The sequence below is a fragment of the Bubalus bubalis genome, chromosome 5, assembly GCF_019923935.1.
Source record: "Bubalus bubalis isolate 160015118507 breed Murrah chromosome 5, NDDB_SH_1, whole genome shotgun sequence".
Classification (NCBI taxonomy): Eukaryota; Metazoa; Chordata; class Mammalia; order Artiodactyla; family Bovidae; genus Bubalus; species Bubalus bubalis.
Window position 1 is genome coordinate 51,575,603 of NC_059161.1, and position 16,563 is coordinate 51,592,165.

Consider the following 16,563-nt stretch of genomic DNA (forward strand, 5'->3'; position numbering starts at 1 on the left):
GACTGATCTTGGAAACAAAGGAAATTTTGTTCATGTTAACTGGTAGTGATAACCCCCTTTCTGACCGTGGAGTGCTTCGTGGTTAAACAGAACACAGTAGCCTTATGAAATGGTAGAGCAGGGGTTATTTCCATTTCACAGATGGGGAAACAGGCTCAGAGAGGAAGGGGCTCAGAACTACACACATGTGAAGAACCAGACCAAGCTCTGGGGCCTCCTAACTCCCTGGGGCTTTGTGAATCTGACGCACTAGAGATGTGACTTAGTCCAGTGCCCTCTATGTCACCCGCTGTATTTACCCTCCCCCTCGACCTGTGCATTGCAAGACCACTTACAAGCCAATGTATAAAAGTCACTGTGTCAAGTGACACCTGTTCAGCGAGTCTCCAGTGGAACGTATCCTTTCGTGAGTGGGGTCACAGCCTGGGCAGTGACACTGAGGAGTGACCAGGTCAGGTTCAATAACATGAATTGCATCCATGTATCTTCTGAGATGTTGCAAGAATCAGAGCTGCTGTGGGGAGCAGCCACAGTCAGCCAGCAGGTGACCCTGAGGAAGTTGGTGTCAGACTCAAGTGTAGACCCAGGAGCGTGCCGAGCAGAGGAGAACTGACTCACTGCCTTCTACAGCACGCCCCTCCTGCTGTTGGCAGGTCTGTGCTCCAGCTGAGATGCAAAGTCAAAGGAGATGAGGTCCCTGTACACCGTATGTTTGACAGAGACAGTGCTCTTAAGGAACACAAACTCGCCAAAGAAAGGAAGTCTGGGGAGGATGGAGAAAGCCACAATCTTAAGATCATCTGGAAGGTGTGATGGGCTGAACAGTGTCCCCTCAGAAGTCCTACCTCCCAGTGCCTCCACACGTGACTGTGTTTGGAGATAAGGTCTTTAAAGAGGTAAATAACTGAAATCGAGGCTTTTAGGATGGGCTCTAGCTCAATATGACTGGTATCCTTATAAGAAGAGAGATGTGGACACAAAGACACACAAAAGGAAAATCCTGTGAAGACACATGGAAAAAGTAGTCACCTACAAGCCAAGGAGAGAGAATTCAGGAGAAACCAGTGCTGCTAACACCTTGATCTTTGACAATTTCTCGTCTTGAAGCCACCTGGTCCATGGTATGTGTTATGGCAGCCCTAACAAACCAATACAGGCCCAGTGAGCTGGTGACATTTGAGCAAAGTAAAGGATAGGAACAAGGAATCCACATAGATGTCTGTAGAACAAGTACTCCAGCACATCCAAAAGCCTTGAGGTGAGAAGATGCTTCCAGCACAGTCAGGAAACAATGAAGAGGCCAGTGGGCTGGGGTACAGTAAGCAAGAAGGAGAGGAGATGAAATCAGAAAGACAGTGGGAGAGATGCTGTCCCCCAGCCCACAGTGGTGCTGTGTTATCCAATATGATGGCCACTGTGGCTAGTGGGCACTTGAATGGGGTTAGTCCAAACTGAGATTCAATGCCAGTGTAAAATTCACAACAGATTTTTGAGAACCTAGTACACAAAAAAAGAAGCATAAAATATCCTGTCAATAATTTTTATATTGATATGCATTGAAGGATAAAATTTTGGATATACTCAGTTAAGTACAATATACTAATAAAGTTAATTTCACCTTTTCCTTTTTTATAACATAGGCACTAGAAAATTTCAGATTATACTTGTGGCTCATGTTGTATTTCTTTTGAAAATTTCTGGCCCAGGGTCTGGTGGGTCATCATGAGAACATGAGCTTTTACTCGAATGATATGAGAGCCATTGAAGGGTTTCCAAGTGACAGGATCTGACTCACTTGGGTTTTTAAAAGGATCACTCTTATTGCCATACTGAGGACAGACTATGAACAAGGTCAGTAAAGGCAAGCAGCCCATTAAGAGGCCATTGCATTCTGGAGAAGATGGAGGATTGGGCCAGCAAGGCAGACACAAGGTAGGCAGAAGTGATCAGATACTGGCTATATTTTGAAAGCGGAGCCAAGTATTTCCTGACAGACTGGGCGTGGGGTGTGAGAAAAAGAGGAGTCAAGGATGAATCCCAGACTGGCCTGAGCTACTGGAAGGATGCCATTGCTGAGATGGGGAGAGATGAGGGAGTAGATTTGGGGAAGAAAATCAGAAGGCTGGTTTTGGGTAAGTTAAGTCTATGATGCCCTTTGGTTTCCAAGGAGAGATGTTGAGAAGAAATCAGTTGGATATAAGAGTCTGGAGGTCAGGGGCGAGTCTGAGCTGGAGATCTGGATCTGGCAGTCATCATCACGAGGATTTAATTTACAGCCAGGAGACTGAGTGAGAACATCAGAGGGGTGAGTGGGGGCGGAAAAGAGAACAAGATCAAAGAAAAAATCAAGATCAAGAAGATCGAGTGCCTGGGGAACTCCCAAGTTTAAAAAACTGATGAGATGAGCAAAGGAAACGGAGACGGATTCACAAGGTATAAAGAAAACTAGGGAGTGTCGTGTTCCAGAAGCCAAGTAAAGACAGTGTTTTCAAGGAAGGAGTGAGCAATTGTGTCCAAAGCAACTGCAAAGTCTGAAGACAGAACTGACCACTGGATTCAGCAAATTTGGAGGAGACTGGTGATCCTGATAAGCACAGTTTAGGCAAGTGATGGAGGTAAAAACATGCTTAGAGTGGGCTGAAGGGGGATTGATGACAACAAATGTAGACAACCCACCCAGGGAGCCGCACCATAAAGGGGAACAGAGCGATGGGCAATGGGCAGAGGTGAGGGTACGGTCAAGAGAGCCCATTTTAAAAAGATGAGAGACAATTTTAGCATGCATATGTGCTAAGAATGAGTCATTCAACAAAAGAAAACCGATGATATCAGAAAGAGTGGCAACTCCTCTGGTGTTTTCCTAATCTCCAGAGTATGCTTATATTGCGTTTTCTGTCTTATCAACTACAGATGTCATTTATTGACTCTTGTTATGATGCATAAGAGCTAGCTTACTTTTATCATTCATCATTCCTTTCCACTCTTATCTCAACATGACCCCATTGTCCTGATACATTACTATCTCAGTGTCTCTGCTGATTTCCTTGGTAGCCTTTATTTCTTGGTCTATCAACTTCAGACAGCATGTCTTGATCACTTACATTACATGAGGAGGGTATTCACACCTCTACCCTACCCTCTACACATTAGTCAGTTGTGGTAGGTTGTGCTGGGAAATAACAACCCTAAAACAACAGCAGAAAAATCTCAATGACTCAGGTTTATTTCTCACTCATGTGACATGTCATGCCCTGCTTCCGTTGTTCTCTTTATTCTGAGAACCAGGTAGAAGAGCACATCTGAGACCTGCCGTTCCCATGAGAGAAAGAAAAGAACGGTGGCAGAACTTCACAAAACCTCTGAAAATGTCTGCTTAGGCCCAGCATATGTCACTTCCACTCACTCAGCTGGCCAAAGTGAGTCACATGGCCAAGCCTGATAACGTTGGGCAGGGAAGGAAATAGTCTCCTCCCACAGGAATCATGGCATTAAGTGAGTATGTGACATCATCTTTCAGTTCAGTTGCTCAGTTTTGTCCGACTCTTTGCAACCCCATGGACTGCAGGCAGGCTTCTCTCTCCATCACCAATTCCCAGAGCCTACTCAAATTCATGTCCATTGAGTTGCTGATGCCGTCCAACCACCTCATCCTCTGCCATCCCCTTCTCCTCCCACCTTCAATCCCTCCCAGCATCAAGGTCTTTTCCAATGAGTCGGTTCTTTGCATCAGGTGGCCAAAGTATTGGAGTTTCAGCTTCAGCATCAGTCCTTCCAATGAATATTTAGGACTGATTTCCTTTAGGATTGATTGGTTGGATCTACTTGCAGTCCAGGGGTCTCTCAAGAGTCTTCACCAACACCACAGTTCAAAAGCATCAATTCTTCAGTGCTCAGCTTTCTATATAGTCCAACTCTCACATCCATACATGACTACTGGAAAAACCATAGCTTTGACTAGACGGACCTTTGTTGTTAAAGTAATGTCTCTGCTTTTTAATATGTTGTTGGTAAAGTAATGTCTCTGCTTTTTAATATGCTGTCTAGGTTGGTCATAGCTTATCCATAAAGTCATAGCTTATCTTTCAGTGGATAAATGGAAATAACAATTTATTCTATCACAATTTACCTGTCAATTTCTGTAAGCTGTTTTTTTTTTAAATTTTATATTGCCAAGGGAAAAAAATCTTACATCCACCTTTATAGCTATTATTAAGTAGTCTTCAGTGCTTTGCCTGTGGTTGGTGTTAGAAGTTAAAAACCACTGAGATGCATTTATATCATTATGACTAAGCAAATACTCTTCACTACAGAATCAAAGAGACCCATATTGTGCACCACTGTTCACAGACCGACTCTATGCACTTAAAAGAGCCTTTCTTATATTCCACCACTTGCCTAAAACCAGGTCACAGTTTGATTTGCTTCCTATTTAAGCTATACCTTTAATACAGTGTTTTTTGTTTTTCCCAAAGTTGTTACTTTTTTCTTTTTTTAAATTGTTGATAGAAGAAACATCTGCCTTCTACACACATCCCTAATATCCTCAAATTCTTTTTCATTTAGTGTTTGGAATCCTCTATTCTTTTTGAAGCCTACTGACCTCCTGATATAATTGGATAGTTTGCTTCATTTGGAGATCTTAACACTTTTACACAGCTTTTTGTCTTTACTGCAGTTACTAATTGCCTTCTGTTTTTCTTGCTTTCTGTTTTGTATTACCACTTTAATCTCTTACACTGTACTAATAATACTCTCTACTCTGTGGAATGTCCCTTTCTCCCAACTTCCTCAGAAACCTCATTCCTGGAGCCTTCTACCCTCCTACAGTAATGAAGACTGACTGCTCTCCAGGCCTGCTGAACAATTTTATCCTGGGTTGCTTTTCATGGCTGCTTTCAATTGGATATACTATTCCCTGGATTGCATACCTTCTTTTTTGGTTTACTCTCTTGTTTTGCTGAGATGCATCCTCAAATGATTTCCTTCTTTCACCCTTGGGACTGCCTCACTTCTATATAAAATAAAGGCCTTGGACCAGACGATCTCTAATGCCTATTCAAGGAATATAATTCTGGTTGGTCAGTGTGCATTCTATAAATAGTATACTATATCAAGGAGAGACTTTAAACGGTTCTTGCTCTAAGGAACTTACAATCTACTTGGATAGACAAAGAATAAACTCTTGTAACAGTAATAAAAAGGTAACAATACAAAAGATGCCACAAGGCAGGGCATGATTCATCATCAACTAGACGCTCAGACTTAAAGGAAAGAGAGAGAAGCTGAGCCAGCCTGTGATGTGCTGACCAGGGAAAGGAGATCTTAGCTGAGTGCCAAAGAGCAGGCAGTATATTAGGGGGGGATTAATTATTTATGAATATTCAACAGTAGATTAATAGCCAACATTAATCTGATGGAATAGTTAACAGTCAGTGAAAGTTCTCCTCTGTCCCACTTTCCCTGCCACAGAGTTATCAACATTTTCATTTCACCAAGTCAATCAAGATAGAAACAATTTTCAAATATGAAAGTATAGTTTTTCTCATAACAAATAGATAAACCCTTTGGCCACTTTGGGGCATAACATTGAACTTCCACTACATGTATGAGCAATTGTGTATACTTATAAATGCCATACCTGTTGGACTATGAAAGTGTTGGCCATGGTCTCTGTTAGCAGAGTTTCACTGAACCGGAAACTACCATCATCCATTTTTCAAATTCATTTTGTATTGTTCCAATGAGGATCCAGAATGACCATAAATCACTTTTCCTTCCCATTGACTCCCCAAGAGAGGAAACATCCCTCTGATGGTATGTTACCCCAACAGCCCTTCTGCTTGGACCAAGGCAGCACCAGGGAATTGTAAGGACTGGGCATCTCCATGGTGGGTCCTGCAGACTGGATGAACCTGAAATGCTGTCAGAGAAAAATGGTGCCTTCATTCAGCCCAGCACTGGCACTCCCATCCCATTTGCGAATGAAGAGAACACTTGCAGGTAAGGAAGTTTCCAGAAAAAAGAAGCGTTCTTTGGGCCCGTGCTGCTACCAGTTTCCAGAGAGCAGGAGTGATGTGAGGATGGCAAGTGCTTGGAGCCACATGATGGAAACTTTTAGCAGGGTCTAACCTAATACTACTCCTTCAGGGAGGCATCGTCTGAACTCCCATCCCAGCCCTGGAAGAATGAATTACTGCTCAAATACTGTTCCTGCTGCCATTATAGCAATAACAAATTTAAACAACGTTTGCATCAGTTTTCCTCAACAATATATGACATCTTGACTGATTTATTCATCATCACATCCCCAGTGCCGGGCATGCAGTGGGTGCTCTGTGTTTGTTGAATGAAAGAGTGAACAGATTAAAAGAAGCTTCATTTCCTCAAAGGGCAGGGCCAGACATGAATATTCAGTTTTCACAGGAGCATCAGATAAGCTGGAGGACCTGGAGAAGTGGATCTGGGCTAAGGGAAAATTTTCTAAGCGCTGGGGCCATTCAAATCCCAACAGGGTCAGTTGCGGGGGGGCAGGGCGGGGAGTGGGTAGCAAAAAAAAAAAAAAGCCTGGAGATTTTGCCTGGGCTGTTTTGTTGTCCAGGATTCCACTGCAGGTCAAGGGAAGCAGAGAGGTCAATACATACTCAGAAGAAAGGTCCCAGAGGGCAGCCCCCCCACCCCAGTACACTAGAGATGGGACCAGGGCTCAGCTCTGCAGAGGGTCAAAGAGCAAGACAGACCCGCGGTCTTCAGAACACTCTCTAATGGCCAGACCCCAAGCTTTATGTAATCTCATTTTATCCTCCCAGCATCCCGGAGGGACAGGCATCCCTGACTGACAGATGAGAAATACCAGCAAGGATCAAGAACTCCCTTCAGTGTGTGTGTGGGGGTGGGGGGTTGGGGGTGGGAGGCAGGAGCCCATGCACCCAGTCAGTTGTACAATGACAGCCAATACAAAACAATAAAATGCCTGGATTTTCAGTCACTGAAAATTCAGAAGTCTATGTACCCATGGCTCACCTCAGCCTGTTTTATTACTTTTGTAGTTTGCTTTTTTTCTCTCTCTCTTTCTTTTATTCTGTCTTCTTAGAAAGGTTTCTTACAAAAATCCCATAGGATTCTGATCTAACAATAACAGCAACAAAATGTTATAAAGGGCATGGGCATGCGTGCTCAGTCATGTCTGACTCTTTGTGACCCTCTGGACTGTAGCTGGCCAGGGTCCTCTGTCCATGGGATTCTCTAGTCAAGAATACTGGAGCGGGTTGCCATCTCCTCCTCCAGGGTATCTTTCCAACCCAGGGATGGAACCCCATCTACTGTGCCTCCTGCATTGGTAGGTAGATTCTTTATCAGCCAGCCACCTATGTAAAAACGGAAAAACTGGGGGGAAGGTGGGAGGAGTTGGCAGGAGGGCAGGGGGTGTAGCAGAGGGCCTAAGGGTGGGAAAGGGACCTAGTGAAGCAGACCTAGGAGATGCCCAGATGAACAGGGGCTGACCCAGCAGAGACTTGGTATAGCTCTGCCCACCTGGCACCAATGTGCGTCTTTCCTCAAAGACCATAAGATGGCATTTACTTCACTACCTTAAGAAAAGGAGAATCAAGACACATCCCTGCCGGTGATCTTCACATCCCCAGGGAGATGGACAGGCAGTGAGTTTTTCACTCCAGCAGGTGGGAATTTCTGACACAGCTACATTGGCCTTGGCTTGCCTTCTCACAGGGTCCACATGTGCAGAGAGACCCAGCCTGACGACACCTACCAGGCTGCTGAAGGCACAAGGGGACGCCCACCTGAAGGCCACCTAGCTTTCTGCTCAGACACATACACTTCTCCAGCAGCATCCCCCCACCTCCCCCTAGGGGGCAGAAAGATGAGCAGGAAGGGGAAAGGGAACCCGACCTGCGTGGGTGGGTGCGATCTTCCCTATCAGCACCCCAGAAGCCCCTGCAAAGCTGGTTAAGAGCTGGGCGTGAGAAAGGCCAAAGCAAAACAGAAAGCCACTTCTAGCTGACCTCTGTTCTTGGGAACTTGGAGCCTTGCAGCGGCAAGCTTTTCTCCTGGGCACAGAGGTGCCTGCCTCTCCAGTCCCGCGCGGAATTGGGGCGTAGGGTGCTCTTAACTCGGAAGAACAGCCGGTGCCAAGTTGGCAAGTTGGGAGTGAGCGGGGAGGGGATGCAGACATATTTGGGTGTGGGGTTAGGAGAGGGAGGGTCAAGAAAACTTCGCATTTCCTCTCTTTATGCCCCCACTGGGCACTCCTATCTCTGTGATGGGCCTCTGTTTTAAAATTTGGGACACAGGTGCCATCAGGGACCGTCCAGGCCGCCAAAGTCCAACACAGAATTACACCCGCGGGCACTCCACGTTCTCAGGAACGGAAGCGATGGGGGGAGTTATGGGGTCAGCTCTGGCCAAGTGCGGTTCAAACCCACAGGCATCTAAACTAATAAAATCGTCCCTTCTACTCGGCGTCCTGCGGGGGTGCTGGTGGAATCGCTGGCACGCCGGAAGGCGGTGGAGGAGACTCTGGCTAAAGAGCTCTCGCCCCCACACGCCCCTCACTGCGAGAACGCAGGCGGGGCTGCGGGGTGTCTTCTGTCCCAACTCATCTCCCTTTTTCCCCCAGCTCGACCGACTTCTCCAATGCCCAGGAGCTTGGTCACCGGCGGCCCCAACGCTGGTCTTGCTGGGGCCCCGCGCCCCTCGGAGGATGGAGCTCGTGGGAGGGCGCGCACGGCGGAGAGAAGAGGCAGGAGTAGCCGGGGCCGAGAGAGCCGCCCGTGGGGCTTGCCGGCAGACTCCAACATTCCCGTCAAAGTTTCCGGCTCCTCGAGGCCGGATCACCTGGCTCCCAGGTCGGAGAAGGTGAAAGGAGTGTCAGGGAGCCCTGCGCCTCCCTCCGGGCGCCCCCTCCACGCGCTTCTGCCACCTGCCAGAGGGCGCTAGGAGCGCCGGCGCGGTACTTGCAGCCCGTGGGCGCGGCCCGAGGGTCCCTCCCTGACCCCTCCCCTGCCGCCCTCAGCTCCCGGGGCCCGGGGCGCAAGGGATCGCGGCCGTCGCGTCTTACCCAGTCCCGGCACGAAAGTGTTGAGGAAGAGGCAGATGACGGCCACCGGGAAGGGCATGTAGGGGATGGCGGCGCGCAGAGGGCCCTTCTTCTCGCGGACTTGCACCACCACCCCGCTGGACGAGGACGCCCCCCGCTCCGCCGCCGCCACAGCCGCCGCCGCCGCCGCCGTCTCGGCGTCCTTGTGCGAAGGCTCCATGGCCGGGCGCGCTCCCCTCCCCGGGAGCCGGGCTGCCGCGGCCGGGGCTGCCGCCCAATGCACAGGGGGCGGGTGGCGGGCGGCTTTCCGGGCACTGGGATCCGCGCCGAGCTCAGGCGGCCAGCGCGCTCCGGGTGCGGCGCGGCTCGCCCGGAACCCCGCACGCCCGCGTCCCCACGCGCCCGGCCCTCTGCCGCGCGCTCGGCTGCGCTCCCACACCCCCGGCGGAGGGGCGGGGAGGGCGGCGTGACACCCGGTGACAGCGCTCCGACGCCCCTCCCCGCGAGGCCCCTTCCCCGCCCTCCCTTCCACTCCCCCACATCCCCCCGCCCCCCCAAATACCACTTACAAATCTGGGCGGAGGGAAGCAAGTAGACGTGGACCGCGGAGGAAGCTGGCTGTCCAGATACTGGGAGGCATGGACACACCTCTCTTGCCCCAGACAGGTGAACGGGGCGGGGACCTCCGCCGAGGACACCGTGAATTGGGCGCGTGCGTTTGGCTGGCACGGAGGGGAAAGGCTTCGAGACTGAGTCTTCTAGTCTGGAGGTTGCGTTTTAACGCTAGGGAGATGGGGGCAAGGAACGCGCCGCGCCTGCTGCCTCCTGTGCTTTAAATTCATTCTGATTTGAATGGATTTCAAGTCAGTGAAAAAGCGATTTTAGGATCGATCTAGCTGAAAGCAGGAGACCCAGCTATTCAAACAGGTCTCCATGAGGCGAGTTAAAATGGAACCCTTCCTTACACACACACACACACACACACACACACACACACACAGAAGCGAAAACTAAAAGAAATGAGCCTGTTGCTCGGAAGGGGGTATGTTGGGAACTGTCCCCGAGCAGTTTTGGGGAAAACCTGGGCTTTTTGTGAGCTGGCCTGGTGGTTGAGAAGCCAACGAAGACACAGCGCCCTCTGGTGTTGACAATGCAGCAGTTGGTAGAAGCGGGATTTGGTCAGCCGTGTGCAAGCGGTTAACAGGAGGCCCCATATTTAATCAGATTTTCTGAATATCGCCGCCTTCACCTCCACACCTGGAAAAAGTGAAGGGATGAAAGCAACCGCCACTTACGTTAGGGAGGGATTCAATGCATCAGAATTATCCTGATATTCAGCAAATCGTCTGAATAATTGGAAGGATGCAAATCCACTTCCTTCCCAGCAACCCTCTTTCTCCAGGAAAAATGGTGATTGAATAATCCCCAAACAGCCCAGAGACTCTGGGGAAGGATACTAAAAAATCGTGTATTATTTTGGGGGTATCTGAATTAAATTATTTTATTTTTAAAAAATATTTATTTGGCTGGGGCAGGTCTTAGTTGCAGTGGGGCGGGGTGGGGGGCGTGAGGGGGTTGGGGCGGGGCGGGGAGGGCTGGTCGACTGGGAGAGGATCTTAGGTTGTGGAATGTGGACTCTAATTCTCTGACCAGGGAGGGAACTCAGGCCCCCTGCATTGGGAAGGAGGAGTGTTAGCCACTGGACCACCACCAGGGAAGTCCCTGAATAGAATAATTTTAAAAACAGATGGTCAGCAGGGGATAGTGGTGATACTAGTGAGCACATACTAGTAACTAGTTAGGCCTGGCAATCATAAGTAAACAAAACTGAAACACTTGTTCTGTCTGACCACTAACTACCTGTATGACTCAGAAGAACTCATCAAGCCTTTTATGGGCTTGAGTTACTGTGATTCAAATCAATATTCAGTTTAATATGCATTTATCAGGGGTCTAATATGACTTGGATTCTGGAGAGAGGTAAAACCCAGCCCCTGACTTCAAGGGTCTAATAGATGAACTGACAGATACTAACAACTACAAGGGCAGAATTATAGATGGTGATGAGTGCTTGTAGCTGCGTTAAGCAGAAAGTGCCGAGAAAACATGGACCCATCTGTGAAACCAGCTAGAGAAGGGAGGCGTCAGAATATCTCCCAAAGAAGGTGATAGTGGATGAGACTTGCGAAATGACTACAGTTAATTGCTTGCAGGACATTTATTTTATTTTAAACAAACACATTTATCCAAGCCCTCTACCAGGTGCTATGCACTTTACACATTTTAACTCATTTAAGCCTTACTACATTCTATCTTATTGGAGAAGGAAATGGCAACCCACTCCAGTGTTCTTGCCAGGAGAATCCCAGGGACGTCGGAGCCTGGTGGGCTGCCGTCTATGGGGTCGCACAGCGTCGGACACGACTGAAGCGACTTAGCAGCAGCAGCAGCACACTCTATCTTGTATTATTCATTACCCCATTTTACCAGTGGGGTCACTGGTACACAGAGAGGTTAAGTAAGGATTCTCTGGACATTTTTTCACGGAGTACCTGAATGGTTTGGGGGCCACTGAAAGGATTTCAGGGAGGGAAATGGATTTACATCTTCCAATTTTCTAGATAATGTGCTTAATATCTGGATGTCAGAAAGATATATAGAGCAACAGCATGTACAAAAGCATGGAAACCTAGACTTGTAGGAACATTCCAGAAATAGGAGTATGTCAGGACTAGGACTGGTGTGGGCAGGGGCTGGAGATGGGGGTGGGGGATGGGCAAGAATTAAGTAATGATCTCGAGCAATTTGGATTGTATGGAATCAGTGCAACATTCTAAGCAGGCATGTGGCATGACCTGAGTGTTACAGTTACTATGTAACAAACTACCCCAAGACACAGCTATTTCATTATGATGACAGATTCTTTGGGTCAGATTGGACAGAACAGAGCTGAGACAGCTCTTCATTGCTTTAAAATATGTCTAGAGCTGAGAGGACTCAAACAGTGACAGCTGGAATAGCCATGACTAGAGGATCCACTTCCAAAAGGATCCTCAACTCTGATGTCTTGACTGGGATGACTTGACAGCTGGCTCCACTGGGGCTGTTCTGTAGAGCCCCTACACAGGGCCTTTCTACATGACTTGGACTTTTCACAGTGTGGAGCCTGGTTTCTGAGAGGAAACTTCCCCAGAAAGGGCATGGTAGGACCAGAGGAAGCTGCACGGACCTTCTGCCCTAACATCAGAAATCACACAGCATCAGTTCTAGGGGCTGTATTCATCAAAGCTGTCACAAACCTGCTTAGATTCAAATGGAGGACACCCCACCTCTCAATGGAGTAACGTCAAGAATTTGAGCCCTGATTTTAAAGCCACCCTAATGAGATATGCTGACGAAGGTCTGTATAGTCAAAGCTATGGTTTTTCCAGTAGTCATGTATGGACGTGAGTTGGATGATAAAGAAGGCTGAGTGCCAAAGAATTGATGCTTTAGAACTACGGTGCTGGAGAAGACTCTTGAGAGTCCCTTGGACTGCAAGGAGATCCAACCAGTCAATCCTAAAGGAAATCAACCCTGAATATTCATTAGAAGGACTGTTGCTGAAACTGAAGCTCCAGTACTTTGGCCACATGGTACAAAGAGCTGACTCATTGGAAAAAACTCTGATGCTGGGAAAGATTGAGGGTAGAAGGAGAAGGGAGCAGCAGAGGGTAAGATGGTTAAATAACATCACTGACTCAATGGAGATGTGTTTGAACAAACTCCAGGAGATAGTGAAGGATAGGAAACCCTGGCGTGCTGCAGACCAAAGAGTCAGACATGAATTAGCGATTAAACAAGAGCAACCAATGAGATATGGTTTGGTGGAAGGACCGCTCAGTCAACTGTGTGGAGGATGGATTCTAGGGGATTGTGGACAAAAAAAAAATGTTGCCTGCCATTTCAGTCAACAACAAACGCTGATCTCCATCAAGTGAGCAGCTACTGCAGCAACCTGATGGTGTGCCCTGAGGATTCAGGATCAAGAAAAAGCGAGATACTGGCCCTGGATAGTTAAGATGCATAACAAGGGAGTAATTTCAATGAACCCAGACTCTTGCATCTTCCATACATAGATAAGCACTAAAATTATTAACTCTAGATCCCTTTTTGTGTGTGTGTGTGATTTGCCATAATCTTTTGATGTTCAACTACATTTGTTTATTTAGCAAAAAATCCTATATATCCTTGCTCCTCCCTTACCTCTTCGGAACAGTTCTTCAGAGTTATCTAAGAGGTTATTGCCCAGGTTTTAGTTCTCAGTAAAGTCCCCTAATACAACATAACTCTCAACTTTCAGGTTGTGCCGTTTTTTGTTTGTTTTTTGTTGTTGTTGTTGTTGTTGTTTGGTTGGTTGAGGTTCTTTTGTTTTTTTTTCATTTGACAGTGTAAAATTAGGTCTCATGAGAAGGGAACCTCTTCCTGACCTTTCCCCTATGGTGAATAGGGCAGGAATAGTTTTTATTAATAGACCAAAAGGAAAAGTTGAGTCTGAGGGACTGAGGGCGGCCAAGGGGTGGTGGGCACTTGCTGATTAAATAACCAGCTGTCTTGACTTTCAGTCAACGTGAGGCTCAGTAAAGCAGTTTGGGTTGCAGCTTTGGGAGCCATCAGCGTACGAATAACAGTTAAAGCCCTGTGGAGTAAAACAGACGTGGAGTAAGAAGAGTGGAGGACCTAGGAGAGCCATCAGAAGTTACTGAAATTAAGCAGAAAGGATAGGAGGAAGGAGAAGGTTTTTAAAGAAGAAACACTAGGAATGTTTCATGGAAGCCAAAAAGGAAGATTTTTAAGGAGGAGTGGTCAGCAGTGTCAAATGCCATGGAAGGACCAAGGAAGACCTCAAAATTACCTATGGGGCTTGGCAGTTAGGAGGTTCAGCTCCCTGGAATCCCGACTCTAACATCTCACCCACTGTGTCTGTTTTTAAGGAATTTGTCCATTTCATTTAAACTGTTGAATTTGCTAGGATAAAATTATTCATAATATTCTTTTATTGTCGTTTTAATGTCTGTGAAATCTGTGATGATGTCTCCTCTTTCAGTCCTGATATTTGTGCTTTCTCTTTTTTCTTAATCCCTCTGCAAGGGATTTTTCTGTTTGACATTGTGACCACAACTTGTATTTGAAGCAGAGTTTAAGATCTAAGTTGTTTCACGTAGGAAGAGGTCTCCAAAAAGGTTAAAACCTTAAAAAATTATCTCCCCCCAAAATCAGACACAAATATAACAACAGAAAAAAATCAGTTGATTGCATCAGCCAAATATATCTGGGCCAGGCATTGGGTCATCAAGATAAAATCTGTTGTTTGGCCTTGTTCTGTCATCAGCTGAATAAAGTACTTCAGCTTTGGACCTCTTTTTAGCCAAAAACTTTTTTTTTTTTGCTTAAGTCAGCTTCCAAACTGTACAAGGAGTTCATATATCAACCAGGATGGCTCCTTTTGGCAAAGATTATATTGTAGCTTTGGCAGTAGAAAGACAGACCTTATTTGGAGCTCTGTGTCTGAATGATTTCTTAACCTCTCTGAGCCTCAGTCTCCACAATTGTAAATAATACTTATCTCATTGGTGTACATGTCAGGATTAAGGGAGAAAATATGTGCAAGCTACTCAATAAATGGCCACTGAGTCAGGAGCCTTTCATTCCCAGGAATACCTTAGTGGCTCAACAGTAAAGAATCTGCCTGCCAAGCTGACAAGGGTTCAATCCCTGGGTTGGGAAGATCCCCTGGAAAAGGAAGGGGCAACTCATTCCAGTATTCTTGCCTGGGAAATCCCATCGACACAGGAGCCTGGCAGGCAACAGCCCATGGGGTCACAAAGAGTCAGACACACCTTAGCCACTAAACAGCAAAAATAGAAAATCCTAACTCAAATTTAGCTTACAGGGAAGACAGGGTGTTTATGGGTATGATGGCTTTTTGATATATGAATTTGGCAAAGCTGAATTTCAGCTTCCTGAATTCCCTTTCTAATTTGTTTCCATTTAGAGTGGACTAAAGGTGATGAACTCTCTCAAGAATTGAAGGACAGAAGCAGTCAGTGGTCACTTTATACCATACACGCACCTTCTCTGAGGTATTTCATCAAATGTTAATCTAGGTGTTGTGATAAAGGGATTTTGCATATGTGATTAAAGTCCCTAATCAGCCAACCTTAAGTTAATCTATGAGAGAGTGTCCTGGCTGGGCCTGACTTCATCAATTACAAGTGCTTTAAGGCCTTATCTGAGGGAGAAACTCACAGTGACTGTTAGGGCAGCAATTGCTCTCCCTTCCTTCTAGATCTTCCTCTGTGACTGAAACCTGTGAACATCAAGGTTCAGCTCTTGCTTGTGATCTTCTCTTCCTATCTGCCTGGACTTTAGATTTGCTTGTGTGTGCTCAGTCATGTCCCACTCTTTGCAACTGTATGGACTGCAGCCTGCCAGTATCCTCTGCCCATGGGATTTCCCAGGCAAAAATACTGGAGTGGGTTGCCATTTCTTCCTCGAGGGGATCTTCCCGACCCAGGGGTTGAACCTGCATCTACCAGATTTGCTTAGACAGTCCCTATAGCTGTGCAAGCCAATTCCTTGTAATAAATCCATATTTACATCCTTTATCTATCAATCATCTATGATTCTGCTGGTTCTACTTCTCTGGTTGAACCCCAACTGATACAATGGGATTGCAAGTCTAGGAAGTCCAGAGAAGGACTCAAACTATAACAATGAGTCATCTAATCAATTTCCCACCCCCCTCCATCTCTCAGCTCTGCTTCCCTCTGTGTGAGGTGGCTTCATTCTGTAGGCTGGTGCTTCCCATGTGGTGAGGAAGATGGCCTCTGAATGCTTTAGATTCACATCTTCCAAATCAAGCCAAGCAGAAAGACACTTCTTTCTTTCCCACAGAGAAGGGGTTCTGATTGGCCCACCTCTTGGATTAGTCACTGTTGCCAGGATACTGTGTTAAATTTGACCAGGCTTGTGAGAGGTAGGATTCTGTGACTGACAGCCCCCAGCAAGCCTTAAAGATTGGTTAGAGCGCCTCCCCCTAAAAGAGGTGCTACTGTAACCGGAACAGGTGTCTGGGGATGCCTATTAGACAAACAGCTATAGTGACCACAGTCCACCACAAAGATGGTTAGTGGAATTCTTGGTGACGAGCCTTCTAAATCACTGATTTTTATCTACATGAGTCATGTGTTTGAACTTCCATCCACATGCTGACTTCCACTGACACTCTTGTTGCTTTTCCCAGGCACAATACACTCCTGTGAAGTGTGGTCTTAAAGACAGAGCCCAGCCTGGCGCCTACTCATAACTGTACTTCTACCCAACCCTGTGCTCTCAATCAGAGCGGGTCATCTCTCTGTGCCTCCATTTACCCATTTATTGAATAGGAATGTTCATGCCCATCTTTCTCACTCTAAAAGACCAGGCATGGAACAGCAGTATTATTTCAAGTCTTGGGATCAGGTGGATCA

General features: G+C 46.9%; 1 protein-coding gene across 4 annotated transcripts in view; it reads right to left on the reverse strand.

The window, feature by feature from the left end:
* Positions 1–9,495, reverse strand: part of STUM (stum, mechanosensory transduction mediator homolog) — a 66,858-nt gene extending 57,363 nt beyond the window's left edge. For 2 of the 4 annotated variants that reach the window (XM_006046081.4, XM_006046083.3), the window contains exon 1: positions 9,074–9,486. In XM_006046081.4, the coding sequence (XP_006046143.1) occupies positions 9,074–9,272 (199 nt within the window). In that variant the 5' untranslated portion in view covers positions 9,273–9,486. Of the gene's footprint in view, positions 1–9,073 lie in introns of all 4 variants that reach the window. The other 2 variants (XM_006046082.4, XM_006046080.4) reach the window with 2 other exon arrangements.
* Between the last annotated feature and the right edge of the window lie 7,068 nt (positions 9,496–16,563).